At 41.8% G+C, this 26,896-nt stretch overlaps 10 protein-coding genes across 10 annotated transcripts; 4 read left to right on the top strand and 6 right to left on the bottom strand.

Moving 5' to 3' along the window:
* Positions 1–607: 607 nt before the first annotated feature.
* On the top strand, positions 608–1,959 carry PFICI_01697 (uncharacterized protein; the record flags this gene model as incomplete). Its single annotated transcript, XM_007830278.1, has 3 exons — positions 608–1,395; positions 1,460–1,626; positions 1,676–1,959. 3 exons carry the CDS (start codon positions 608–610, stop codon positions 1,957–1,959), a joined length of 1,239 nt encoding a protein of 412 aa, XP_007828469.1.
* Positions 1,960–2,071: 112 nt separating this feature from the next.
* On the bottom strand, positions 2,072–2,935 carry PFICI_01696 (uncharacterized protein; the record flags this gene model as incomplete). The annotated part of the gene is made up of 2 exons (XM_007830277.1): positions 2,072–2,393; positions 2,454–2,935. 2 exons carry the CDS (start codon positions 2,933–2,935, stop codon positions 2,072–2,074), a joined length of 804 nt encoding a protein of 267 aa, XP_007828468.1.
* An 827-nt stretch (positions 2,936–3,762) lies between these two features.
* On the bottom strand, positions 3,763–5,876 carry PFICI_01695 (uncharacterized protein; the record flags this gene model as incomplete). Its single annotated transcript, XM_007830276.1, has 3 exons — positions 3,763–4,430; positions 4,482–5,718; positions 5,781–5,876. The coding sequence occupies 3 exons, from the start codon at positions 5,874–5,876 to the stop codon at positions 3,763–3,765; spliced, it is 2,001 nt and encodes a 666-aa protein (XP_007828467.1).
* Positions 5,877–7,206: 1,330 nt separating this feature from the next.
* PFICI_01694 (uncharacterized protein) lies at positions 7,207–8,322 on the top strand (the record flags this gene model as incomplete). Its single annotated transcript, XM_007830275.1, has 4 exons — positions 7,207–7,286; positions 7,368–7,625; positions 7,687–8,017; positions 8,074–8,322. The coding sequence occupies 4 exons, from the start codon at positions 7,207–7,209 to the stop codon at positions 8,320–8,322; spliced, it is 918 nt and encodes a 305-aa protein (XP_007828466.1).
* Positions 8,323–9,085: 763 nt separating this feature from the next.
* PFICI_01693 (uncharacterized protein) lies at positions 9,086–9,849 on the bottom strand (the record flags this gene model as incomplete). Its single annotated transcript, XM_007830274.1, has 2 exons — positions 9,086–9,409; positions 9,547–9,849. 2 exons carry the CDS (start codon positions 9,847–9,849, stop codon positions 9,086–9,088), a joined length of 627 nt encoding a protein of 208 aa, XP_007828465.1.
* Positions 9,850–12,217: 2,368 nt separating this feature from the next.
* PFICI_01692 (uncharacterized protein) lies at positions 12,218–12,562 on the top strand (the record flags this gene model as incomplete). The annotated part of the gene is made up of 2 exons (XM_007830273.1): positions 12,218–12,375; positions 12,433–12,562. The coding sequence occupies 2 exons, from the start codon at positions 12,218–12,220 to the stop codon at positions 12,560–12,562; spliced, it is 288 nt and encodes a 95-aa protein (XP_007828464.1).
* Positions 12,563–13,121: 559 nt separating this feature from the next.
* PFICI_01691 (uncharacterized protein) lies at positions 13,122–14,303 on the bottom strand (the record flags this gene model as incomplete). Its single annotated transcript, XM_007830272.1, has 1 exon — positions 13,122–14,303. One exon carries the CDS (start codon positions 14,301–14,303, stop codon positions 13,122–13,124), a length of 1,182 nt encoding a protein of 393 aa, XP_007828463.1.
* Positions 14,304–15,220: 917 nt separating this feature from the next.
* Positions 15,221–16,525, top strand: PFICI_01690 (uncharacterized protein; the record flags this gene model as incomplete). The annotated part of the gene is made up of 1 exon (XM_007830271.1): positions 15,221–16,525. The coding sequence occupies one exon, from the start codon at positions 15,221–15,223 to the stop codon at positions 16,523–16,525; it is 1,305 nt and encodes a 434-aa protein (XP_007828462.1).
* Positions 16,526–17,077: 552 nt separating this feature from the next.
* Positions 17,078–18,339, bottom strand: PFICI_01689 (uncharacterized protein; the record flags this gene model as incomplete). Its single annotated transcript, XM_007830270.1, has 2 exons — positions 17,078–17,320; positions 17,383–18,339. The coding sequence occupies 2 exons, from the start codon at positions 18,337–18,339 to the stop codon at positions 17,078–17,080; spliced, it is 1,200 nt and encodes a 399-aa protein (XP_007828461.1).
* Positions 18,340–18,734: 395 nt separating this feature from the next.
* PFICI_01688 (uncharacterized protein) lies at positions 18,735–19,361 on the bottom strand (the record flags this gene model as incomplete). The annotated part of the gene is made up of 1 exon (XM_007830269.1): positions 18,735–19,361. The coding sequence occupies one exon, from the start codon at positions 19,359–19,361 to the stop codon at positions 18,735–18,737; it is 627 nt and encodes a 208-aa protein (XP_007828460.1).
* Positions 19,362–26,896: the final 7,535 nt, after the last annotated feature.

Genomic DNA, 26,896 nt, shown 5'->3' with positions numbered 1-26,896 from the left:
AGAAAAGGTCTATCAACTATACCTGTTCTACATCTGATAATGTTCTTTACTAGTCTTACATGGCACCAGAGAATCACAATTCCATCATTTTGTGAGACGTCAGCACAAAATACTTGGTGTAAACATGGGCTATAACTCCAACACCTTACAGGCTGCTTTTTGACTTATCGACCGAATGCATCCTTGCACTCGCACAAATAGTGTCTCTCTCGATACATTTCTTTGGAAATGCTCGTTCGACATTTGAATAATTGACAATACCAGTACCAAATACCTACAGGGTTCAAGCACTTGAGGGCTAGCGCTTCCTTTGGCGCTGATTGGCAATGTCAGCAGCGCGGCACAGCAGCTCGACTCACCTACTGCGCCGTACTGGTGCATCCCCCTGGTGGATGTTGTACCTGCGCTAGTCTTCCTTCTTGCCAACAATCTACCAACAATACCGATGGTCTCATGAGTGTGATGGCGGGAAGCTCGTGCTAACATTGCAAGGTATTTTTAATCTTTTTTTTTTATCATCATGTATCTCTTTCCAAGCTAAAGGTCTTTGTAGTTTGAATTAATCTTGACGGCCTTTCGATTCTCTCTTGCTTCTATTGTCTTAGCCATGACTTATCATCCTCTGCTCGACTCTTTCGCGGTAGTTGGACTCACAGCTGTCGTCATTGGCTTCACTCGAGCCACATCACCGATTCGCACTGCATGTCTACCCGTCTTGCTGGGACTAACGTGGCATTGCCTTGTAAACTGTCCGGTGCAAATCACCAGAAGCTCGTGGGCATCGGCGGTTGGCGGATACACGCTCTCGTCCTTGATGCACTTTGTGGATGTTGCCCTGCTCAGCGGATGGAGCTTCGACCTTCAAGGTCCGGCAAGAGACTTGATTAGGGGAATCACGGCCAAGCCGGCTGCAACACCTGCGGCGCATTCCGCCCGAGGCGAGTCTGGATTTTCAGCGCGGCTGCGATATGGTTTTGCCGTTTTCTTCTCATGGCGCTTTGTCAAGACCCCCTATCAAGTCAAACATCTACCTCAGTTGGACCCGTGCCTACTCTCATCCCGTCGACGTTATCTCTGGCATACCACGGTGACCATTGCAGTTTGCTACCTGATCCTCGACATTATGGACTCATCATCAGATGCAGAGGTGGCAAGCAAGTTCTACTCGCCCGACAAGATTGGTTTGTTCTCAAGGCTTGGCGACATCACCATCGAGGAGCTTTTCATGAGGTTTTTCGCCGCAGTTGGACTTTGTGCTGGGTTGGTGTCATTTCAACGGGGAGTCTATAGTGTCGTGGCGTTGGTCTGCGTTGGGTCAGGCTTGAGCGCCTCCGAGGACTGGCCGCCATTCAATGGCCCAATTCTCCAAGCTTATAGTCTGAGACGCTTCTGGAGGTAAGTTGCCTTTAGTCCGAGTTACCATGAGTGCTTCATGCAATTGACCCAGCGCTTTTCCCAGTATATTTTGGCATCAAATCAACACGCATCGACTCAACACCATGTCCAATTACTTGCTTCATGATATTCTGAGGCTTCAGAGAGGCGGACCACTGGTGAGATACGTACGGACTTGGCTCATATTCTTACTATCCGGTGTATGGCATGTGGCAATGGATTTCTCCTCGGGTGAGTTCAATGATGCTATCCATTCGATTCCGAGTCTAAATCTCTCCAGGCATCGCCATGGAACAATCCGGAGCACTTCGTTTCTTCTCAATTCAACCATTGGGAATCTTTATTGAAGACTTGATTCTCTCCCGCTTTCATGTTGTTCCCGGATCGAGAACAAAACAAACGCCGGCTTTGATCAATCGTTGTATTGGGTTTGCCTGGGTATGCCTGTGGATGGCGTGGACGGCACCAGGGTACTTGTATCCAATCATGGACAAGAGCAGTTCAGAGGATACAGGTGTGGTTCCTGTCAGCGTGGTTGGGTATATGAAGTACATGGGAGGATGAGCCATCCATGGGGGTCAGGCGATGGTATCGTTGTTAAAATTAGGTCTGGTCTTGTGCCGCCCATTGCCATCAGGTAAAAACAATATCCTGTGGGACTTGGCTCAGATGACAACTATGAAGAAGCATACGGAGGAAGCGTAGAGCCGCCAGGTACAATCTCAGTCCAAAGACCGCCCTTTCTAAACTTCTCCAGCCAATCGAGCAAGGCCGGTTCAATGAGATCCGATCTGTTGCCATCGACTACTCGACAAAGAAAAGGCAGCATATGTGCATCAAGCACAGTTGGCGAGTCCCCAAAGATATACAGACTAGATAGTGGTGGTTCGCTGCCATGTTTCTCCATCAAAGCCAACACTTTGGAGCACAACTCTCGAGTTTTGGCTTCGTGCTTGGCCAGGCTTTCTACGGTCAGCGTTCCCTGTCTTCCGCGCAATCTGAAACTTGAGCGTTAGCCATGTTGAAACATAAAAATCAAACATCAAATCTTGACGTACATTTTTGCCTTGCGTTCCAGTGCACTGCGATATGATTCTGATAACCCGGGTTGCTCGAGTAGTTCCTCAACCTTGGCCACCAGTCGCGTAGGATGTCGCGACCCCGGTCCGAACGTCAAGACGCCATAGTTGATCTGGTGCAGTTCCTGTACTAGCGACCTAATGACTGCCTCATGCTCTTTGGGTAAAAGCTGAGGATACCAGTCGCAAATATAATAAGAAATATCCACACTCTCAGGCATCGGCTCGGTCAAATGTTGCTCGTTTGTGAGCACAGGAACCTGACCGTCGCGATTGACTTTGCATAGAAAGTCCTCGCTCAACTGTTCTGGGTTTTCCGGACTGATGTCGACAAGTTGGAAACGCATGTCCATGTCGGGCAGCCCCTCTCTTGGGGGTCCTCTCATCGCAAATGTTGTGCGGACCATGGTAGCACAAATAGAGTATGTAGCATAATAGAGGCAAAACGGACTGGACGACATCTTGGTGATATAAATTTCCGTGGCTTGTATGATGCAATGTGAATTATCAATTTGAACACTCCAGCATTTGACTTGTTCATTCTTATATGAGATTTCAAGCGGAGTTGTTCCTTCTATAGCCTGCAGTGATGTCATATCATATGACCGAATGGAGGACTCTGTGATTGCCCGCCTCCGCTTACCTGTCAGTCAGTACGCACCATATATGTATGTGTATCGTGGCAGGAGTATAACCGCTAATCGAGTACGAAATGTCGGCACTGGAGAAGAGAACACTAGATCTATGCCACCGGTCTTTATCTATATAGTCCGACGTTATGTCGACACATTAGAGGCAGCCGCTATAGCGTTCTAATTGATGCACTTGAAACTTTGCATTATCCCCTAATTGGTGAACCCACATTTCCAGTGCGGAACATAATAGAGCGCGTGGGACAAGTGCTTATTTTGGCTGCGAGATGAACCGAAGCTAATGGCCTAACTTAGTGCTGAGTGAGGTCGCTCCCCGAAGCCGCTGACTAAAGCCATTTATTAGCAGCAGCGACTTAGGTGGGTTAGTATCGTATGGAGTAGTTGTTACAAGTTGCAGAGCCTGACCATGGAGTTGGCGCATTATGATCTCCGGGTCTATAGTGTCTCGGCTGTCTCCATGCACAGAGATATGTTTCTGCAGGTAGGCCGTTCCGGATTGATTGAGCAGCTGAATCACGATTCCATATTTGGATCAATCAGTAACCCAGAGGAGCTGGAACCAGGTGCAGCTACAATAAATAGCCTTCAATACCTGAAATGCAAACTTCATGCTACATAACCACAAGCCTATGAACTCAAAGCTCTTGTGATTCGGCAAAAACGGCATCCCAGTCTGTAAATGGAAGACTATCAAAGCTGACTGGATTCTGAGGATCCAAATACATCCATGACATGTCGTCCATGCCCCCAAACAGATCAATTCCGTCCGGTCTCCACATGGCCATGTGGCCACCTTGCTGGTCGGGCGCTGCCGCAGAGTTCGGATGCTCGTTAACCGCACTGGGTCCCAAGGCCTGGAGATCGTGTTCACTTTCTTGGTTGTTATTACGGTGTGGTTCTTCCCTCTCAATTTGAAGAAGGGCGAAACTTGGCAGCTTTTTCAGCTCCGTTGACACCTTCTGCGCCAATGATGCCATGGCATCGGCAGCGCTCCATTTTCGTTGCAGAGCTTGGAGGATTGAGCAGGCCGTGTTGAAATCTTGGTGCGCCTCTTCTTGCTCTAGGGCTATTCGACTATATCTCAGATGCTGATAAAAGACAGAAAGGGCCAACGATGCCGCATAGACAACGACGGGGAGGGGATGCAGTGAGTTGATGCGGTTTTCGTCTTTCATGTAGCGAATGATTTGAATCGAGGATAATTGCTGCCTGAGTCTAGCAGGTGTAACGCTGGGCAAATTCTGGATAGTTTTCAAGCGATGCGAGATGATTGCTGCCGCGAGAAAGAATATACGTAGAGTGGCTATGTCCCATCAGTAACAATGATCAAGGGTATATCGACCGAGGTGCATACCGAGCGTGGAGGGGGAGAGGTCGCATCCCCGACACTCTTCCACGAGCTGTTCGAACCCGTGGTATTCCAAGTCAACTTCTACAATGGAAGCATCATTTGTCGGACGGTACAGGCCGATAGCAGTGCTAAGCATCTTGGATATCCTAAACCATATATCAAAGGCGACTGATCCAGACTCGGCTGGAGTCAGAGGCTCAATGGCCGTATCTATGTCATTGATGAGGCACGGCCTAGAGTGAATGGCCGAGTTGAGCCTGTCCAGTGTCCAGAGACACCAAAATAGTCTCTTCATTTCGTAGCCTTCATCACTAGGACGGTGTAGATGCAGTGCAAGGGTTTGTGCATGATGAATGGCTTGAGCAATGTGGCTAGACGACTCTTCCGCACCATCCCGTCCTTCATGGTGGAGCGAAAGAAGTCCTAGTACTCGGATCAAGGTAATCTTCTTGAGACTTGTCTTGCCAGAAAGTGACGACGTGACCAAGTGGTACAACTTCGAACAGAATGCACGGACAGACAGGGTTTGCTCTGGCGCTGGCGACAGTCTCAAGTGCGGTGCCGCTGCATGATGTTTGGCAGCGAGGAGACACACCACTTGGAGCAATGGCACGGGCACAGAGTTGCGAGTCAGCAATGTTCGAAACTCCTGTTCATTAAGAAGAGGAATGATGGGGTGTATGTCGGCAAAGTACAGGTTCGTTAGGGCCAGTAGGTCCTCGATTCTAATGAAATCCGGGACTTGTTGAAGCGATTGACTGGACACGTGCGTGGAAGCGGCAATATTGCGGGCAAGAGGGCTAGGTCTGCCGTGCGGTTGCGCATGAACCCATACACCTACCATTCCGGGCGATGTACCTAGCATTTCTTCTGATGGAGTGCTCCCATCTATGAGCCTGGCCTCGGGGTTCAAGTCGCCAACAAAACGCGGCGACGCATCGCTTTCATTCGCATCAAATGCAACATGGCTGCTTGACTGAGCAAGTCTGTTCGGTGGTGATAGCGGCCGAGTATCGGGTATGGTATGTCTTCTGTCTCGTGTTCCCGTGCCGCGAGGCAGATTTGTTGAAGTACCAGTATTCACAGACGGCGACTCGCTGTCGTCCCAGTCATGGCCAGGGTGAGGTTGGCTGTTGCCGAATCGTTTTCTTGGTCGATCAGGCGAATCTCGCACGCTTTCCACGGTGGCAGGCGCTTCCGATGAATTTGAGGTGGACTGACGCTGATGATAGCAACGTCTCTATTCACGGCAGTTAGATACCACCACATTATTTCGAGTCGTGTGGGCGCAGAAAGGCTCACCTTTTTCATCCGGCATCTGTCACATGCCGTCCTATTGCGCAATCGCCGAGATCGACCGTCGGGATTATCCTGAGGGACGAAGGTGAAGTTGACCATGGTGGCGGCATCGTGTCTTTCGCTCGATGCGTAAAGCGCGTGAACAAACAGAGGTCAGGAACGCGATATGACGCTGGAGTGGGGGACTCAGCATGGAGTCTTCCGGGGTGACAGCTCTTGCTCTGGGGTATGTGCACGTATCCGAGGTACTGCCGGGCGTCTAGTTGCACGCTGCCAAGAGCGCTGCATTTAGGTGTTGAGCCTTGGGCGACTGAATAACTTGGGTACCTATAGATTGATACTTTGCAACAGATACATGAATTGGAATCAAAATCAAGTATATGAGAATGACTAGGGTTGGATATCAGTGGGAAAGCAACAATTCGACTTCGTCCTCGAGCTTGCTCCTTGTTGGTGCTAGGGGTCCTGGTCGCTACAGCCACTATAAATATAGCGATCCTTTCCCCACGGGGTAGACCCCAGACAAGCACATCTAGCTTTTAAAGTGACTTAGAGACACCCGCGGAATGACACCATGAATGCTGATGTTTGTTACCAAAGCTGGTCTTCTTGTCTGATGATGAGATACTTGACCATTCAACATCTTCGCCGTATCCATCGATCATTGTGGAACGACCGATATCATCGAGCGTTCTTGTATTTCCCGAGTCCTGGTTTCCCAAATATCTCAATGTCTGGGCACGCCTCTATAATACTGAGAATTCCTGCGTCATTGAAGTAGAAATGTCAATACGTGTTGATATAGTGTAGACATGACCGGAGCAAAACGCCCTGTTGTTGGCCATGACGTCCTCGCCTGCGCCGCCTCCGCAAGCAATAGCGGTACACCACCAAGCATCCCGACAGGGTAGCATCTGCACAGAGGGACCAGATGCCAGAATGTGCATTTGCCACACCACCATGAGGGAAAGCCCAGCCAAACAAATTGGAGACAATGGTACTGCCACAGGTGATGCTGTAAGGCGTCCCCAATTGCTGCCGATAGGGCAGTCTGTTGACCGTTATCTGCAGTCTCAATGCTGTGAAACGCAAAAGTCTGCAATCTTGTCCTGCACCTTATCAGTGCTTTTCAGAGGGCCTATGTCATGCATCCAATCACAATCGATATTCGCACGGCATGTCTACACCCTCTGGAATGGGAATTGCCTACAATTCCACGGGGGACATGGTGACGTATGTTTATAGCTGACCGGTCTAGATGGTCGTCCGCCCCAGGAGCCTGGAAATTGTCCGAATAGAACACTCGAGACTTTTTCAATGATCGTCATATAAGAGCTTGGCACCGACAAAGATTTCCCAACACAAAACTTTCTCAGGAATATTTCAGACCCCAGCATTTTCAAAGCCGAGCGGCGGATATATCAACAAAATGGACGAACTTGCTAGGCAGCAAACCGAGCGATGCCTTCAGTTATCGACGCCCTCGATTCCTCAGTTTGTCGTGTCTTGGTAAGTCAAATCTTTTATACTTGCTGTCGATATGGCTTGTATTATGACTGTCACTCACAATGATTATCTGATCGGCGTTAGTCTGCTGATGGGATGGCTTCTCATATCCTATATACCACAATGGGCGCGCATAGTATCGAGAAAATCAGCCGAAGGGCTTTCCACCTTTTATATCTTTCTGGGTTCTCTATCAGGCGTCTGCGCTGTTGGAAACATTCTCATGCTACCGTCCACTGAAGCAGACATGGGTTGTTGCTCAACAAATTCGAAATTCGCCTGCATAAGCGGCCTCCTCGGAACCTTTCAAGTCATATTCGGTGTATCCTGCTTTTGGATAGTGTAAGTTGAGCCCAAGACTGTATTCTAGCGGGCAACTGTATACTGATGATAACGAATCCAGATTATTAATGTATGTCTACTACTCCGAAGAAGAGTACAATGCCGAAATCCACGGCCACCGATTGTCATGGTCCGGTCCGGAGCGCACCTTTCGCCGTGCCAAGCGCGCCTGGGTGGTCCTGTTGGCCGTGTGCGGTTTCGCCTTTATGATCTTGCTCGTGTCCGCCACGATCCTGAACCAGTTCAAGAGCATTGCGCAGACGTGGGCTGATTTTCTCGGCGTCTCTGTGGCTTGTCTGGCCTGCGTCCAGTGGATTCCTCAGACTTGGACGACATGGAACTTGCAGAGCCTGGGAAGTCTCAGCTTGGTATCGCTTTGCCTCATGACTCCAGTATGTGGATAGGATCTGTTGGGGAATCCCTCGACTGTTGCTGATTTTGAATCTAGTACACCTGGATATTCGCCATCAACATGATCATGCGGGTAGGCTTTGCAGGCTGGTCCGCATGGATTGTCTACCTATTGGTCGGGTCTATGCAACTCATTTTGATAAGCATGGGCATTGCCTTTGCCATCCGCGACTGGAAGAATCCGCCAGAAGATCCGCGTTCGGCCCGTGCCAGTCTTCAGCTGGACTTTGATGGCTGGAACGGCTCTAGACGCTCCCTCGCATCGTCACAGGTAAGCAAGTATTGAATCTATTGTATCAGTCGTGGGTGGGCAAATGTCCAAGGAGTCTTCCATTTGCGGGTGATCTTTGTATCTCGAGATCTAGAGCCCGAGAACTGCCGAAAACAATTACTGACTCCAGAATGCGACCTAGGTTGCACCGGATGAGCGCCGTCCCCTTCTATCCGACAGGAAGCCACCGTCAGATCATCCTTCCATGAGCAGCGTCAAGCCACAGTCGCCTATGCAGAGGTGAAATATCAATGAGTTTCAGCTATACAGGCATGGAAAAGTATTTCACTTTCCACAGGATATCAAAATCAGAGCAAAATATTCCTAATTATAGCAACTGGATTGTGCGAGTGTCTTGGATTTTGCAGATCAGGGGCTTGGCGGCCGGATACTCGAATAATCCCTACCCACTTGTATACGGAAATCATGTAGGGGAAGGAGCTGTTCTAGTAAGGTAAGAACCAGAAATCGAATCTCGCGGATTGGAAATTGCCTTGTGTAGGTTATCAATCGTATCTGAAGGACTTGTATAACATTTCGGCTTGCTACTTTGGTGATTAGTAGAAGTGTTGAGGTGATTAGTTTGTATCAAAAGAATTGACTTCGTAGCAAGGCCAGCAAAGACAAGATGGGGTTTTATTAATTTTGGAAAGTCTCTTTTGCTTTATTTATTGACTGTCTTCAGCTTTAGAATCAAGTGTCTAGTGTATTGTCGCCTTTTTGTTGACGTCTTTCTCCATAAGTTCTTTTTGATTATCTAGTTGGCTGACCTAGTTCCTTATTTGACAATGGTAAGGGTCTCGCTGGTAGGCAGCTTGGAGGGAATCTCGGGGTGAGGCTGGGCCTCCTCGCCAAAGTTGAGGTGCGCCTTGAGCTTCCAGTCCTCGGGGACGGCAAGGAACTTCTTGAGGGCGGCCTCGACTGGGGGAATGGCGTTCATGTGCTGCAGGTTGGCGCCAAAGCCCTCGAGCTCCAGGGCAGTCCAGACGAGGATTTGGTGAATGCCGCTGGCGTGCTCAGACCATTCGGGGAACATGTGGGCAGAGGCCTTGTGTGTCTCTTGGGCCTGCTGGATGGTGCTGCCGGCCTCCCAGAAGACGACCTAGTGAGGGGAGAGCTTGGTGTTAGCCTGTGATTGCGGGGTAAATGATCACCTCATGGGTGGATAGTGGGGTGGGAAATGAATAATGTATAGATGCGGAATTATGGAATTGTTTAGTCTGGTGCAATCGAACTTACCGAACCGTAGGCATTCTGGAAAGCCTGGAATCGGGGGTACATGGCATCCCAAGCACCGACGCTCTTGAGGATGCCCTCGGACTCCTTGATGACGATGTCCCAGAACTGCTTGTGCTTCTCGCCGAGCACAAGGGTGAAGCGGGCGGACTGTGTGTTGTACGACGAGGGAGCAAAGGAGAGAACCTCCTTCAGGATCTCCTCAATGCGGCTGTCGGGGACAGGAGAAGAGGCCTTGAGGCCGTAGACAGTACGTCTAAACTTGGCAGCAGCCAAGAACTGGTCGGTGGTGATGGTAGGAGCCATTGTGTCGAATGTGTGGGTGGTATGGTAAGAAACAGAGAAAGTCAAGTTCTTTGTCTATGATTCTCGCTTGCTGAGATGAAGATGAAGAAGAAGAAGAAGAGGTGGAATGATAAAGTGAACAAAGAAACGGAATCGGATCTGAGGAGAAGGCTGTCTTATATGCAGATGAGGGGATCACCAACCAGGTACCGGCATGTACCAAGAGGCACGGTACATTGGTGTCTGCTAGGAGGTTGACATGGCATTATTCAATGTTACTAAGCGCTTTCCCTACGACTGTGAGATCCAGCAGCACGCCATTCAATTTCGGGCAAGGTCGGGGGGGTTCGTATACCGTATAGTGAGTGTATTGTGTCTAGTGCAGGTGTGAGTTGCATGAGCAGTTTCCAATTTTCTCAAACATCTCAAGTGGCCTGCATTAGCCCCGCGCACATTTGTTCACGACTCGATCAAAGGTAAGATGTGGATGCATTTCCTTAGCCCACTTCCCGCAATGCAGTGCCCATGGACGGACGTTTGTGCCTGTCTGCCCCTGTCGGGGTTTCGGGCTCGAATGCTGTTGCTTCATGCCGAGTCGTGGGGCGCTGAGCTGAACTGGAGCTGGGCTGAGTAGGGGGTTGCACAATGGGATTTCTCAGCATCGGTCATCCCCTCTGTAATGGTGCTGGTCGGGACCTTGGCTTGATAAGCTTTACAAATCGGCACTATCGTGGGGTTAGCCGACCGCCTGATTCCCCACTGAACAAGTCTCAATACTACGGGAGCCTCCTCTGAATGAGGATGACTTCTTTGCTTATGGTCTGCATACTTGGCTGTCTTACCAATGCTTATTGAGTTTTTATTCCATCATGACCACTATTGAAAGCCATTCACCGCCGTGCCATAGATTCCTGCGAGTGGCAATTGATTAGAGGACAAATCATAGAGCATTGCAACTGCCAACCGCAACAATACACAATGGCGAAGAATGGCCAGCCGGTTGCGTCTTGCCCTCATCGCTGGGGGAGGCGGGGTAGCTTGCTGAAACAATTGGCAGATCTTCATGCTTTGTCTTGAAACATTGTGTGAGATCTCCTATTTCGAGTCGCCAATTTCCTGTCAATTGATTCGTACCTTCATTTGATTGATGTTCCGGGAGCATCAAGGCCCGTGGCGAGTAGATGCAGCTCCCACCAGTATTCTGTGGCTGTGGGGGTCGCAAAGCTCTTGATTTCGTTCCATCTCGAACATAGCGTGTAGATCGTAGAAGATGGATAGACTCCTGATCTATGATGAAGTCCGCTTAGTTGTAAGACTCAAGCGGCTGTTTGTCGGGGCTCAGAATGCCGAATCCAGAAATCAATTGCTTGGTGGGAGCGTTCGACTCGGTTGATGTTGCTGTAGGTTCCCTCTGTACCACCGTCTTGGAAAATCTGCAAGACCAAAACAGACATGACTAGATAGCGCTCATTATCAATGTTGCAATTTGTTGAGCGAAATACCTTCGCCCTTGACGACCAACAAGATCTATTATAATCAGGGGCGGCTCGTTGAGAGAGCATACACTACGTTACTACATACCTACTCATGCGTCCATCTGGAAGCGGCCGCCTTTTAGCTCCATTCGGCCGCATGAGATCTTGAACCTCCCCGTCGTGGCTGCATTCTGCATTGTCACATGCCACGACTGCTCAAGGTGTAATGAATGAAACAAACTTGGATCGGCGCCAGGTCCAAGAACTTCAGTTGGGGCATACAAGTCCCTGCATTTCCAACGGCAACGGGGGTTCATCAAGCAGGGGTCAACTGACAGAAAGTGGTTCACGATGGAGCCGAAGCTAGGTGCGTAGTCATCCTATGCATGTCACTTTTCATACGCATATACATGTAATTGGAAACACTCAACGAAAATCTGCAGTTGGACGATTCCACGAAAAAAGAAAAAAAAAGGAAAAAAGATTTTCATGCAAAATCTCGAGAAACAATGATCTCCTATCGCTTTATTGGCGGTGCTCCCTTGTGCGTCAATCGGGGCTGAAGCCTTGGACATCTTCCCGATTGAAGCGCTGAAGAATTGCACGAGAATTGGGATTTTTAAAGTGTTCCATGGTATGTCTCTGCTATTGGAACTCTTAGAAAGGTTTAAAGTCATGCCATGGCACATGCTGATATAACATTTGAATTAGAGTCCTGTCCTTTGCGTCATCGCGACGTCAAATCGACGGTGCAAGAGTGTGACAAAGACTGGCGCGGTTGGGCTGATGGACGGTGCGACACATTCCAATCAACATCCAACCTCGATTGCAAACCTGCAATTCCACTCCAGATTTATCGAGGAAGAAATATATGATAATTCTTGCAGGTTTGTGAAACGTGGCCGCCGTCCACCATGTACATCAGAAGTAACACACTGCGATCTGGCCTACGAGCCACGCGCCCAAGTGCAATCGCACTCCACCCTGTTCGCCTTGGAGGCGTCCGCGGCATCAGGACGGAACAAGCACACGACTCTGGCGAGGGAAGAGGAGCTTCAACTTTTCCAAAGAAGTGAGTCGCAACGCTCGTGCAGCAATCGAAATGGTGCCTAAACGTGCTGCTTTATAGCCTACCCGGCTTCGTCGCTGGCGCACTTGCAATCGCTGCCGGATTCTACCTTGTCTACGAAACCCCAGAAAAGGCAAACAAGCTTCCGCACACGGAAAATTCGACCCTGGAACAAATCAAGCGTAAGTAGGATGTCCATCTCGTCTGACGTCTCCCAAGGTGCGTGAGCTTTCATAATGTCGTATTTCGTTTGAAGATCGAAACATCAATACGAAGGAATAGCACTGACTTTTCGGCAATAAATAGGGCGGGTTTCTGAGACCGAGCATCCATCTGATCACAAACGAATGAAATGAATTAACGGGCATATTATGGGAAATGCCAAGGAAGAATTGCCCATGGTGGCCAATGAAGCGAAGAAATTCGGACGAGTTGCAACATTATCCTATCAGATGCTCATGACGGTACTCACAACACGCTCAAATCAGGTATTCAGACCCTACTCTATTCTGAAGGGATCAAATATGTAATCGTAAATACGGCATACCACGTTTTAATTGAATATAATTGAATTGAATCAGAATTGATCAATGTTGGGTTAAGTCAAACGATGAGTCAGTGGTCTAAGATCCTAGGAAACGTGTGCAGGACTCGAACAAGCAATAATGTTCCGTCATGGCTTTCGAAGATTGGCATTTGATATGTCTCATTCTATATTAATCTATGATGCTCGTATAGTATGGCCCATTCTACGGGAAAACGGCCGCAAATTTCTTCCAAGCTTCGGTCTCGCATTGTAAGTATTCTCCTAGCGAGAGAGTACCACTTGAAGTGCTGCTGCTACTATGAGAACCGAAATTTGGAAATCCTGATTGTTGAACCCGCTCATTAAACGAAGCGCTCTGCCAGAGCGCAAAGGCAGGCGCTGCCACAAACAGTCCCGCGAACGCGCCCATGCCAATGTCGAGTACAATCAGGGCCTTGTGCTTCTGTGCAGCCCTGCGCCGTCCACCATCGCGTATGGGCAGGATCCGCAAGCTGCCAAACATCCATATCAGCGCAAAGATGGGATAGATCGCAAAGATAGGCGTGGGGAATCCGAATGTGGACGATTTGCTCAAATCAATGGCACCCTCGACCAGGAGGATTGCGCAAAATATTCCCTGGAGCAGACAGCTTAGGCTGCTCACGAGGTTAAAGGCGTACTTGGCCCAGATTCCGCCAGCTTTTTTCGCCAGGGCGTCGCCGAATCGTACATGGGTATCGATGCATAATGGCAAGGCCGTGACGGCGACCGTCAGGCCCTTGACGATCTTGACTGCGCCGTTGGCTGAGCTCGAAAAGTTGGCGGCAATCCAGATGCCCTGTGAAATGGGAGCGTAGATGCCCGTCCAGAGCCAGCCGACCCATCCGAGGAACGAGACATCCCGATTCAGCGGGCCCCAGGGGTTTCGAGATTGCCCCTTTGTCTTGGAGGCAAACTGTCTGAACGTGCGCACGTCTGATGCTGTCGGCCACAGTGTGCTAAGAAAACCTGGCCGGTTGAGCTGGATGTTTTGCGGCGGCTGGTAGGCGGGAGCAGAAGTGTTGGGGTTCGGTCCGACTCCGTAGCTTTGATAGCCTCCATACCCGAGAGAGCCCTGGAACATTTGTTGTTGATCCGCCGCGCCCACATCAGTCATTGGGTGCTGGTCTTCCTCGTCCTCGTCCGCTTGTCCCACGGCATCATACTCGGGCGGCCACGAGTTTGTGACGCTGCGGTACAGCATGTAAATGGCGCCTAGGAGCACACGAAATAATGCAAACCACGATATCCAGCCCGTCATAAATGCCACCAGCCATCCCGATGTCAGGCCGTTGATGATGGACCCAATAAATGCAGTGAGGACGGCGCTAAACGCGCTCGCACTTGGCGAGAGCTCACACGACATGATGCGAGATTCGACCTTTTTTGGTGGTCTTTCAACGTCGCAGGGTAGAGTCGGTCAAATATTTAAAGGCCCAAGAATAAAGCCCAACATGAGGCGACATGGTTCTCCTTTTGATAAATAACGCCTTGCTGCAAAAAAAGAAAAGAAGAAGAAGAAAAATAGGTTCGCTTGGACCACGCGCCACGTTTACAAGGCTGTGCCACATACTAGGAATCCTTCGTGATACTAAAAATGTGGTCTGACAGGGGTTTGTACGGCGGCGCTACCTTGCTCTAACTCTAATCTAATACTTAATGGTGGACTGGTTTGACTGGGGTATTATACGGACTATGCAGATCATTTCAGCCCCCAAATTGATTTTCAGTGGCCAAGCCAACCAGTCGCATTGCCCTTTTGTTCTAGACTTTATTTTGAAAACAATATCTTCTGACCATGTTCCAAGTTCTACGAGGGTTTGTGTTGACCTGAGATCCCGACATTCCCCAGGTACGCAAGACTTCATGTTCTTGTCTGCTTTTCCCTGCCGTCTTGGTTGCCTTAATCAATTGGTCTCCGGCACAATACATTGGCAGAGGACAAGGAATGGACATGAAGACAGAAAAAGAGCAAGAAAAGGAGAAGAAAAAAATATACAAGGCCATTGTCTGGCTGGTGTGCATATTGTCTATATGTCGCCCCTCTCTTCCGTATTCCTTTGTGCTAGGACCAAGTTGTGATGTGTACTATATTGTCAAACACAAAGTCGTAACAATGATTTTGTGGTCAGTCTCAAAGAACCATTACTTTTATTACAAAGTCCAATTTTGGGGTATGCTGGATATTTAATAATGATGTTAGTATTATACTTAGGCACTGTGAAGACATATGGTATCAATTACATTTTGAAATCGTTCGATATCTACTAACATTTTGGGGAAATGGCTCAATCAACACCACCCAATCCTCCTCTTCCACCCATCACCAAAGGTTTGGAGTTTGAATTCGCACTTCTCTGGCGATTTGATTCGGACGATCGCGGGGGGAAAGTCGAGTTTCCCGTCGAAGGGAACACGGGTATCCACAATGGTTATATTGTCGTGGCACGGGACAAGTTACCGGAGTACGAATCGAATTGGATAGAGTACCTTGACGGTCTCAAAGCGGCTCGCCGGGGTGTGTATGAGCTGCTCTCGAAAAATGGCGTCGACGTCCATGAGCCTGATTATGAGAAGGAAGAACGAGATCTAGTTTTTCCTGTAGACCCCAGTCTTCGCTGGTCCATGAATACGGTGAATCCTCGGTATCATCGTTGGAATGTAGTCCCCGAAACCATGGTTGATAAGTTTAGGCTGGACCAGTTGGACCTCAAAGGAACACCATTCCACGCCGTGGATGTAGAGTTGACTTCACCAGCCATGACAAATGGCAAAGAAGCAGATGACGAGATCGTACGAGTGGTCAAGCTCATCACGGACAATCTCGTCTACTTTGTCCACGAAAAGTGCGGATTCCACGTCCATGTCGGCCAAGGCCCAACCATGTGGGCCATGGAGCACTTGCGCAAGATGGCTGCTGTATGTTATGCAATGGAGATTTGGTTTGATGACTTGCACCCAGAGCACCGACGAACAAACGATGAATTTTGCCCCAGCCTCTTCAAAAAGTCACGCCTCTCCCAAGGCATGAAGGGCGAGCTAGCAAACGACTACGCACGACGCGGCGTGACACCCCTTTTCGTGGATTTTCCAAGTATGGGTCCGAACCCTAAAGTCACTTTACAAGAGGCATGGAAGGAGCTCAACGATGCAGGAACGGCTCAAGCAATACACAATTTGCTACCATGGCCCTGCGCGTACAACTTGACCCATGTTGGTGGGGAGGCCAAGGGCACCGTCGAGTTTCGTCAAGCGGCAGGCACCATGAATGAGGTGTGGGCCGTCCACTGGTCCAATCTCGTCTGCGGGTTGATAGACTGGGCGAGACGGGCTACCGACGACGAGGTGAGCGAGCTACTCTTGAACGGCGAACTGGTTCAAGCAGGCGCCAAAAAGACATATACCGTGGATGATCTGATCCGCAAAACGCTCAACCTGCCAGAAATCGCTGACTATATCAAAGGGACCACGCCGGATGAACGGGCTACCCCCAGAGTCACTGGGCAGCAGGCGGAATGGCGAAAGGATGAAAACTTTGAGTACGATCTGATAGGCCCAAATATGAAACCTCGAGCGAATTGGCCATAGAAAAAGGTAAATACCTAGGTAGGTGAACCATATGACACTAGAGACCGGAGCTTATGCATTGATTTGATTTTCTTTAACAAAGTTTATTGCTGGCAAGTCGAGATAATAATAATTATTGATGAATAACTGACATGAAGGGCTGCATTCAGTGCCTTTAGTTACGGAAGTTTCGTGTCTTTTTAATAGACATTGTTCAACGAGTCTGTCCACCCTGCTCTGTACTTCCAAACCATCACTCCACGATTGCCAGGTTTCTTTTCCAGATCTTGACTGGCATCTCGCCACAAATAATTTTGAAAGCCTCAAACCGTGGCAACTCAAAGTGTGGACTAGACAAGGCAAAGTCATAACGATGAACCAGAGATGCCAACATGATGGTTTGTTCAAGATACGTAATATTGCGACCTATGCATCCCCTGCCACCAGTGGAGAATGGGATAAACGCATGCTCCATTCGCTTGCGCTCGTCTGGATCGAGCCACCTGGTTGGGTTGAACTCTTCCGGGTTCTTAAAGACTTTGGGGTCTCGATGGGCTGCGTAGATGGTCATGCTCACACTTGTATCGCCAGGGATCCACTCGTCGATGATGCTCGATCCCTCGGGCGGCGTTCGACGGGGCAGGCCAGCTGAGGTGGACGGGATAATGCGAGAGACTCGTCAATGACGGCGCGCAGGTACGGAAGGTGCTTGACCTTTTCATACGACGCAATGACCTCGTCCGGCCCCATGACGGCGTCGATTTCCTCGCGAAGGGCCTTCATGTACTGGGGGTGCTTGATCAAATGCTCGAGGGCCTGCGTCAGGGCAATTGCCGTGGTGTCGGAGCCGGCGTTGATGAGGGTCCCAACTCGGCGACAATCTCGGCGACAATCTCGCCCCATTCGAGGTTGTTTGGCTCGCCGTCCTTGTCGTGCATGAGACATGAGAAGAAGTCGTCGAGCTTTTCTCCATCCTGGTGACGACGGAGCCGCGAGGCAGCTTGGTGGTAAATGATGTCGTCCCAGGGCTCGCCATTCTTCCACTTGGTTTGGTACTGGCTGGGGATGATCTGCGACAGCCGCTTGACCAAGGGCCAGAGCTTGTAGTCCCATACTAGGACAGCTTGCGCCCATGCATTCTGGTTCATACTGAACCGATATCGCCCACGATACATGGTGCCGTCGCGTCTCTCGGCAGTGACCCCGTCAGTGCCAGTGTCAAGCAGATCCATTTCCGACGAAAGACAGATGTAGTTGATGGCTTCGATTGTCCAAAGATTAATCCAGTGACCAAAGTCGAGGTTCAGATCATCAGGATCGGGGACGGAGGCGGTGAGCGGGGGAGTGCACTTGGCGTCAAAAGCCTTGAAAAGACGCTCCGCTGTATATGTGACCTTGTACTCCCACTTTTCAAGATGTTTGATTGCAAACGCAGCAGAGAGGAGCCGCCGCTTTCGAGAATGCTCATTCTTATCCACGACGTCGAAGAGTTGCCTGTGAGAGCCAGCGAGTACCACATAACTGTGATCTTTGAGGCACTTGGTGCCATGGCCGTAGATTCCTTTGATCGCTCTTGTGTCGCAGAACGAGAGGGAGTTTGGGTCGATTCTCAGGACTGGCTCACCTCGCCGGGCATGCTCCTCGTACAAATGCTTTGAGCGAAACCCCTGAGCAGCTAGGTAGCAGTGTCGAAAGCCGGTAATGCCAGACAGCGGGGAGAAATTCGGATACTTTCTAACACCCTTTGGATCCCAAAAGTATAAAACAATGGGCCATAGAACAAGGTATGCCAAGGTGTATACCAAGATGGCTGCAAGTGCTATGGTTCCTAACATTGTGGGAAATGAAGTATGGGCATAGGATACGACTGGTTTTCAGAATAGTTCGTGCTTCAGTGTCTGCTGAAGTTAAGACATTGAAATGTCAAAAGTGAGAGATGTGTGCATGGAGAAAGACTATTGCTTCTTGATATAGTTCTTATTCGAGGCTCGCGGTACTGACTGTTTCGTCAGAACGGCAACAGTAAAGTAGTGTAAAACTGGAAGCTATACCCAAAAGAGCAAGTTTTCGCCGACTTGCTTGTCCGAAGATGGCGCTTTGCGGCGACAATCAACTATTTGCACTCGTTGTTATTCCAGGCCGCGGCTTTATAGCAAAGTCATGAATGCATCCTGGCGGGAGTATGAATGACCTCGGGATATTGGCACAATTCTATTCTCTAGATACTCCATCAGCCCTCGCTAGCAGCCCAAGCTCTAACTAGTTGCGCCGCAAGATCCTTCGTTGGCCATGCATGTTCTCGTCGTAATGTTTTCAAAATATCTAACAGGGCATTCTGCTCTCCCCGGTCTACAAAATACTCCCCGCAAAGGGTGATTGCAAGTCCTGCCGTTACCAGAGCGGGCTGTGATGTTGAATTTGACAGAGCCAATCCACATATCATCCTGGTTGATGAACGGAAGATGCTCTCTTGACTGCGCTGTGCAGCCGACGCCCCGATCCCAATGCGCTTTGCGGCCAAGTCATGAGAAGCTAGTACTATACGACCTAGTTCAATATTTTGAAGTGCAACGACTTGACAGGGATCTGTCATCCAAAGTTGTGGAAAATATCGACCATTTGTTGCATCGCGATCCACGTAGTAGATTGGGTTGAATATTGTGGGTTTCATTGTATTCCAATCTTGTTCAAATGATCTCAGAGCTGAAAGTTGCTGTGACCTAGATGCTGCATCCTGTGGATCCGTGGACATATCATCGTCATCGAGGAAACAGATCTTGAGAACATATATGCACCAAACAAGAATGCGGTTTGTCCAGTCATAGACATCGTATGCTACTGCGTCGGAGACATTCATGTTGATGTGGGGGTGCTGGAGATGCCCACTAAAAGTGGCTGTGGAGGCTTAGCTTAAAGTGGCTTTATAAGTCCCTTCGGGATTTATAAGCCTTTATTTTTCGTTACGTTTAATATATAGGACGATCCATCGTTTTTCTTAATTAAAACTATTCCTATATATTTTAAGATTTTATATACTATTTAATTAAAAACCATATAAAGGCCATAGCTTTACGGCTGTTTGTTTTAGGTGGGGTTAGTTTGGTTTAGTTTTTGTTCCCTATCTCAAATAGTGCTTAGCCATAAAATTAAACCTTTTGCATATTAATACGATTATACTTATACGCCGACGATACGATTATATACGATAACTTTTTATAAAGCATTTTTAGTAAAATAAGTTTAATTAAAACAATAAAAACACTTTTTCGTAAGGATAAAAAGAACCCCGATAATTTGCCTTTTTTAGCCTAAATGGAAATGCTAAAAATCTATCGATACCTAGCTAATTACGGTAAAAAAAAAAGCCCCTGCTTTTTTTATATATACGGAACAGCCGGATCGGCGTAATATAATTACGAGCCTAATTATACTAAGCCGTAGCTATTCGGTTATTAATATATCGATAATATTTTTACTATTAATACGGCATTTTTAATATATAGTATTTTAATTGTTTTTATCCGTAAAAAAAAAAGGATATAGGTTATCCGGTTATTATATAATTAATTTATATCGCTTAAATATCGGTATTTTAGACCTATTTATGCGATATACGATAAATTTTATTATTTTAGCTTAATATTTATTAGATATAAATATTATTAAAATTTTATAAAATATATTTATTAAATACGAAAAGGAAAATTAATTAGATAATTACCGATTCTAAAAATAAGGCCTAAGACTATACGGTTTAACCGGTATTTTTAATTTAATATTTAATTTTATTATTAAATAAAAATATTACTAAAAAACTAAATATAATTACTAAATATAAATTAAAAGCTGGCAAATTAATTAATAATAACCGAAAAAAGCTTAAGAATTATAAGATTAAATAACCAATCTTGGTAATTGCTTTAAATATATTCCGGAAATATAACCCCGGATAAAATAAAAAATTAATTATAAATATTAATATTAAATATACGATAATTATACGATAAAAAAAAATTAAATTTAATCCGCAATATTATTTTTATAATTATTTTAATTAATCCTAAATTATATTTTATTTCCTATTTTTATCTAATTTAATAAATTAAGCATTCGCTATATTAAATTTTAATATCGATTTTTTTAATAAAAAACCTACTATTTCGGCTGCCTTTTTAAATAATATTAATAATATACCTGGAACCTAGCGATTATATAATTAACGTTAACTTGTCCCTTAAGCCCTTTTTTTTCGCTTAAATTTTTGCTTATTATATTCCGATTATTTGGATATATATAATTGCTTTTAGGGTTAATAAATATTTTAAATTTAAATTTAATAGCAAAAAAGCAATATTTTTTTTTAAAAGTGTAAAAAAACTATTTAACTCCTATATTATAATTAATTAAAATATATTAAAAAAACTGCTTTATTAAAGCGTTAATAAGGTTATAAAAAATTATATACGAATAGCTATTAATAAATATAAAACTTGGTCCGAAGCTAAAGCTAAAATTAAAATAACCTTTTATATCGGAAATATTAAATAGGAACGTATTTTAAAAAACCGATTTCGCGATTTAAAACGCGGTAATTTTATTAAAAATCTTATAATAATATATAGCTATTATTTTAATTATAAAGCTTGTATCCTAAAGCTCCGAAAAGCTAAATAAAAGCCTGCCGATTTTAATAAAACTAAAGGATTATTAGAATATATTAATTAAAATATTATAAAAGGCATTTTAATATAATATTTTATTAAAGAGTACGATAAATTTTTTAAACGCAGGTATTCCGAGGTTATAGATATATTTAAGAAATGGGCTATTACGGAAATTAAAATTAATAAATATAATACCTAAGCTATTTATACTCGAATTTTTAAAAATTTAGCTAATTCCGCTATTATTATTAATAAGCTTTTAAATAATATTAAAACTAATATAGCTAAGGTTATTAATAATATTTTTAAAAATAATAAAAGCATAAAGCAGCTTATTAAAAAAATAACTAAATTTTAGCTATATATTTTATAAAAAGCTAAAAAGGTCCTTAATTAAGGCGACGGATTATTTTACCTATAGGCAAATATTATTAATACCGTTTTTATAATAAATTTAGATTTATATAAACGCTTCCCGATTTATAAATTTATCCCGTCGCCTTAGGTAAAAAAGGTAAAAAGTCGATTAGCTAGCTTTTTTTTAATAAATTATTATTTTTATAAATTTAGCTATTTTATTTAAAAATACGCTAAACGCCGGATATTTTACGATAATAAATTTTTTTTATATAATTTTAAAGTTAAGGAGTATTTTTATATAAATCCGGATAATTCCTTTTCGGATATAGTATTGTTTTAAAATTTAATTAATTAATATAAAAAATTTAAATAATATATCGGCTTTACCGCCGCTTATTATATATTAAATTATAAAAACGCTTTTATTATATATTATATAATAAAAGCCGAATATTTCCTAAAATAGGCTAGCCGTAATATTAATAATAAGGCTATAAACGAAAGTATTAAAATTATAAAAAAAAAATACCGCTAATAATACTTATACGCGAATTAACGTTATTTCGGTTATGGCTTTTAATTAATTAATTAAATACCTAAGCTAAATTAATATAAATAAATACCGATATTAGGAGTTACTTAACGGAGGCCTTGCTCTTTTTATAATAAATTCGAATATTATTAAATAAATAAAAAAATATTTAATAAAAATATATAATATTATAAAAAAGCAAAAAATCGCTTATATTTACGAACCGGATAAATCTAATATTGCTAATATTATATATATTATATTAAAATAAAATAGCGATACTTTTTTTTCGCAAACGGCCACGAATAAAAGCGCGATTTTTTTACCTAATTAAGCAAAAATAATATTTAAAAAACCGGTTAATTAAGATGCTATAGCAAAGCCTAGCATTACTTTTTAATAAAAGGCCGAAACAGCCTAAGTCTAACCTAAAAAACGATTTAATATCAAGTAGGAATTTTTCGACGAAAAGATAAAAAAATTCCTAAATAAATCGCTTTTAATTTTTTATATTTAACTAATAAATTTCGTACCTAAATGCAAAAAGGGTTTAATTAAGGCTTTTAATATCCTAAAGCATATAAATAACCAAAATTATACGGAAATACTATATTTTTCGAATAAGGCGTTATTAAATTAAAATTTTTATCTTTTTTCGAAAGCTATTTTAATTATATTTATTAATATAACTAACGCTAATTTTCCTATTAATTAAAACGGATAGGAATTATAAATATAAGCATTTTTTATCGATAAACCCTAAATTAACAATATTTAGTTATATAGTGGCTATATCGATACCTATAATATAAACTCCCTGCCTAAAATTACGATTATTTATGCTAAAGACTTTATTAATCCGCTACCTAAAATGGCCGTTTATATTAGACCTATTGGTATAAAGGATATAATTATTAAATTAATCGACACCGGTGCTAAAATTTTTATTATCTACTTTGAATACGTAAAAAAATACTTTATTCCTATAAAAGGTTGTAATATAAAAGTGCAAAGCTTTAAAAAAGGAGCTAATATATATATAATTAATATAATCGAATAATTAATTTAGATTGCTAATCGTAATATTATATTTCTAATATATATAATCCTTAATATAAAATTAAGGAATAAATTAATCCTTAGTATAAATTTTATTTAAATTACCCGTATAAATATAGGCTTTTAAAATAATTATATAATTGGAAATATAGCCTTCGGAAATAATAGAATTATAATGCGTATTAATAACCTAACGAAATTTAGACCTATATTTAAAATAAGTTTAATCGTTAAAACACTCCTAAACCTAGGTATTTTAACCGTACGCGAAATTAACGTTATTAGGAGTATTATATATAATTAAATTAAAAAAAAAAGGTGCTTTTTTTAGCTAACGAGGATTACGTATAAATCTAAGTTAACCTGTTAAAGGAACCTTTATTTAATATTATATATTAAATTATAGGTTTTTCGCCGATAATTATAAATGCTGCATTTTTATATAATATCGAATTTGGTTAAGGAAATATAATTTATAGGTCGTTTTTGGACGAGGAATTGGCTATATTTTTAAATATTTTATTTATATATAAGTATAAAAAGGCCGTCGATATTAAAACTCGTATTTTGCGATAAATTAATATTATATATAAACCTAAATCCAAAAAGGTTATACCTATTAATAATTAACCTAAAAAAGGTAAGGTCCCTCCTGGAAATATAAATTAAAAAAAGCATAAATAAGCTAAAGCTTTAGAAATTATAGAACCGTAAGATGCGAAAAGGCCTTTATTTAAAATTATACCTAAATGGTCTAATTTAGTAAAAGGAAGCAGATTTACTTTTAAACGCCTGGATAAATTGCTTAATAGAGTTGATCCTTATATAACTAATTAAAAGAAATGGGTGCTTTTTGAGATTTTATTTAAAAAAGAAGGAGTATTAATATAAGATTTTATAAAAAACGGCAGAATTAAAGATATTATTGCGCTATTATATAAAATCCCAATTATTTTTTATAAGGCCTAATAATTAAAAAATATCCTTATACCTAAGGCCTTAATACCCAAGGTAATCGAGCTTTTAAAGGCGAGGCGATTAGCATAAATAATAAAACCTTATTATAATACCTATTAAAATATTTAGTTCCTAGTTATAAAGAAGGATAATAGCCTTCGCTTAATTAATTTAGTAATTAAATATAATGCTATTATAAAAAGGGATATTAAAATCCCTAATAATTGCGATGCTTTTATAAAAGATTTAGCTAATTATATAATAATTATTATAGCCGACCTTTTTTTTAAATATAATTAAATTATATTATACCCTAAATTTAGAAATATAATAGCGTTTATAATTTTTTTAGGCCTATTACGCATAATAATTATTTTTTAAGGTGCTACTAATTTTATTGTTTATTTTTGCAAAGTTTTTAAAAGGATTTTATATAATTTTAAGCCGGATATTATATAAAACTTTATAAATAATATTGGCATCAAAGGCTTTTTATCCTATTATAAAAAGGAGTCCGGAAAAGATGAAATAATATACCCTAATATACGAAAATGGGTTTTTGAGCATTTAATTAATATTAATAAAATATTAATTAATTATAAGCTGGCCGGAGTTATTATTAGCGGTGCGAAAACGTAATAATATTAATTTTTTATAATAATAATAAGATATTTTTATAATATTTATAGATAGAAACCCGGAAAATCCTTAATAATTAAGGTTTTAAAATAAAAAAACTTTAATAATATTTTAGATATCCGGTGCTTCCTAGGCCTAACGGTATATTTTAAATTATTTATTATAGGTTACGCTATTATTAGCTTATTTTTAACTAAATTCTTATATAAAAAAGTAATTTTTATTTTTAGAGATATAAAAAAAGCTAATATTAATTAGCTTAAAATTGCCTTTATTTAAGCTTTAATTTTTGCTAAATTCGAATAAAAAAACGGTATTATTATTATTTTTTTAATTAATACTAATAATTTTAGATAAGGTATTATGCTTTATATTATTAAAAATAAAAAAAAAAGACCTATTCGATATAAAAGCGGTATTTAAAAAAGTGCGGAGTTAAATTACGATATTACGAAAAAAAAATATTATACCTTTTTAAAAATATTATAAAAACTAAAAAACTATTTATACGGTATTCGGTTTATAATTAAAACCGACGCTTAAATATTAATCGCGTAAATTAATAATAGCTTAAACGATTTATCCGGCGTATTAATTATAAAATGGTTAGTTTGGATTAATAATTTCGATTTTAAGATCCGCTATATACCTAAGAAGTTTTATATTGCTATAAATGTATTATCCTGTAAACCGCCTAAACCTTTTAATAAAAATAATAATGCTTAAAAGGGAGATTTAAACGAATTTTTAAACGTAAAACTAAATATTTTAATAATTGCGTTTAATATTTTAGATAATAATTAAAATAATATAAAAACGATCGTTAATAATAACGCTTATTTTTAATTTTATTTCGATATTATTAAATATTTTACTATAGGCGAACCCTTATAAATAAAATTTAAAAAACGTATAAAGTTTAAAAAAGCCGCGCTAAAATATACTTTTTAAAACGGTATATTTTAAAAGAAATTTTTTAGCCTTAGAAATTATAAATAAATATTTAATAATTAAAATAAACGAGTATATATTATTACTTAAACCTATAAATAAAAAGGATATTATAAACGTAATATTATTTATAAATCGGTATTAGTATTATATTATTGGCCGAAAATATTCGATAATATTGCCGACGTAATTAAATCTTATATAATTTGCTAATTTACGACGAAAAGAAAAAAATATAACCTTTTTTAATTTTCCGAGCCCCTAAATATTTTTATAAAATAGGTTATAAATATTTAATTTTTAGGGTTATATTATAGAAAAACCGCTATTATAAAAGCTAAAAACGCCTTTTATAGATATTTTAAAGCCGAAGCCTTAAATGTAATTAATTCGGCTTCGATTAAAGACTTTATTATCCGGAAAATTATCCTAAAATACGGAATGCCGTTACGATTAAAAGTGGACGGCGGGTCGGAAAATAAAAAGGAATTAATTAAGCTTATTAATAATTTTATAATTAATTTACGTATAGGTTCTCCTTATACTCCTTAAAGCTAAAGATTAGTTAAAATAGGTTATATACCGATTGCTAAAACACTTTCGATTATTACGAAGGGGTTAAGTATTAGTTGGAGTAAGGCTTTTTTATTCGTTATATTTGCTAATTAGATTTTGATACGACCTTATACCGGGTATTTGCTTTTTTTTTTTATATACGGATATTATTTAATTTTTCCTTTTAAATCGGCTATATTTATATAAAGGATTTTTAAATAGGACCTTTATATATTAAAAGATAAAATATTAGAAAACCGCATTAGGATGCTTATAAAATTAGAGGCGGATTTAATTAAAACTAAATAAGTTATTTAGGATTATCGGGAGCAAATTGCGTATTTAATATCTAAAAAACGCATCTCGTTATAAAGGAATACGCTATTGCGTATCGGAAATTTGGTTATTATATATAACTTTTTTAAATATATTAATAAATTAAGAGCATAAAAATTTAAATATTATTAAAAAAGGCCGTATTTAATTAAATCTATTTTTAATAAATTTTTATACGTGCTGGAAGAAGTCGACGGTACGGAATTAAAAAAATCCTTTTTTAGTCGATTACTAAAAAGATTTTATAAAAATAAAAAAGGATTTTAAAAAGCCGATAACCCTAAATAAAACTATTAGATAATAGTTATAACTAAAGGTTTTTTTCGGATAACGGTAAAC

The sequence above is a fragment of the Pestalotiopsis fici genome, assembly GCF_000516985.1.
Source record: "Pestalotiopsis fici W106-1 unplaced genomic scaffold PFICI_Scf_1, whole genome shotgun sequence".
Lineage (NCBI taxonomy): Eukaryota > Fungi > Ascomycota > Sordariomycetes > Amphisphaeriales > Sporocadaceae > Pestalotiopsis > Pestalotiopsis fici.
The sequence above is the reverse complement of the archived record's forward strand: the minus strand, read 5'-3'. Positions and strand labels throughout refer to the sequence as shown.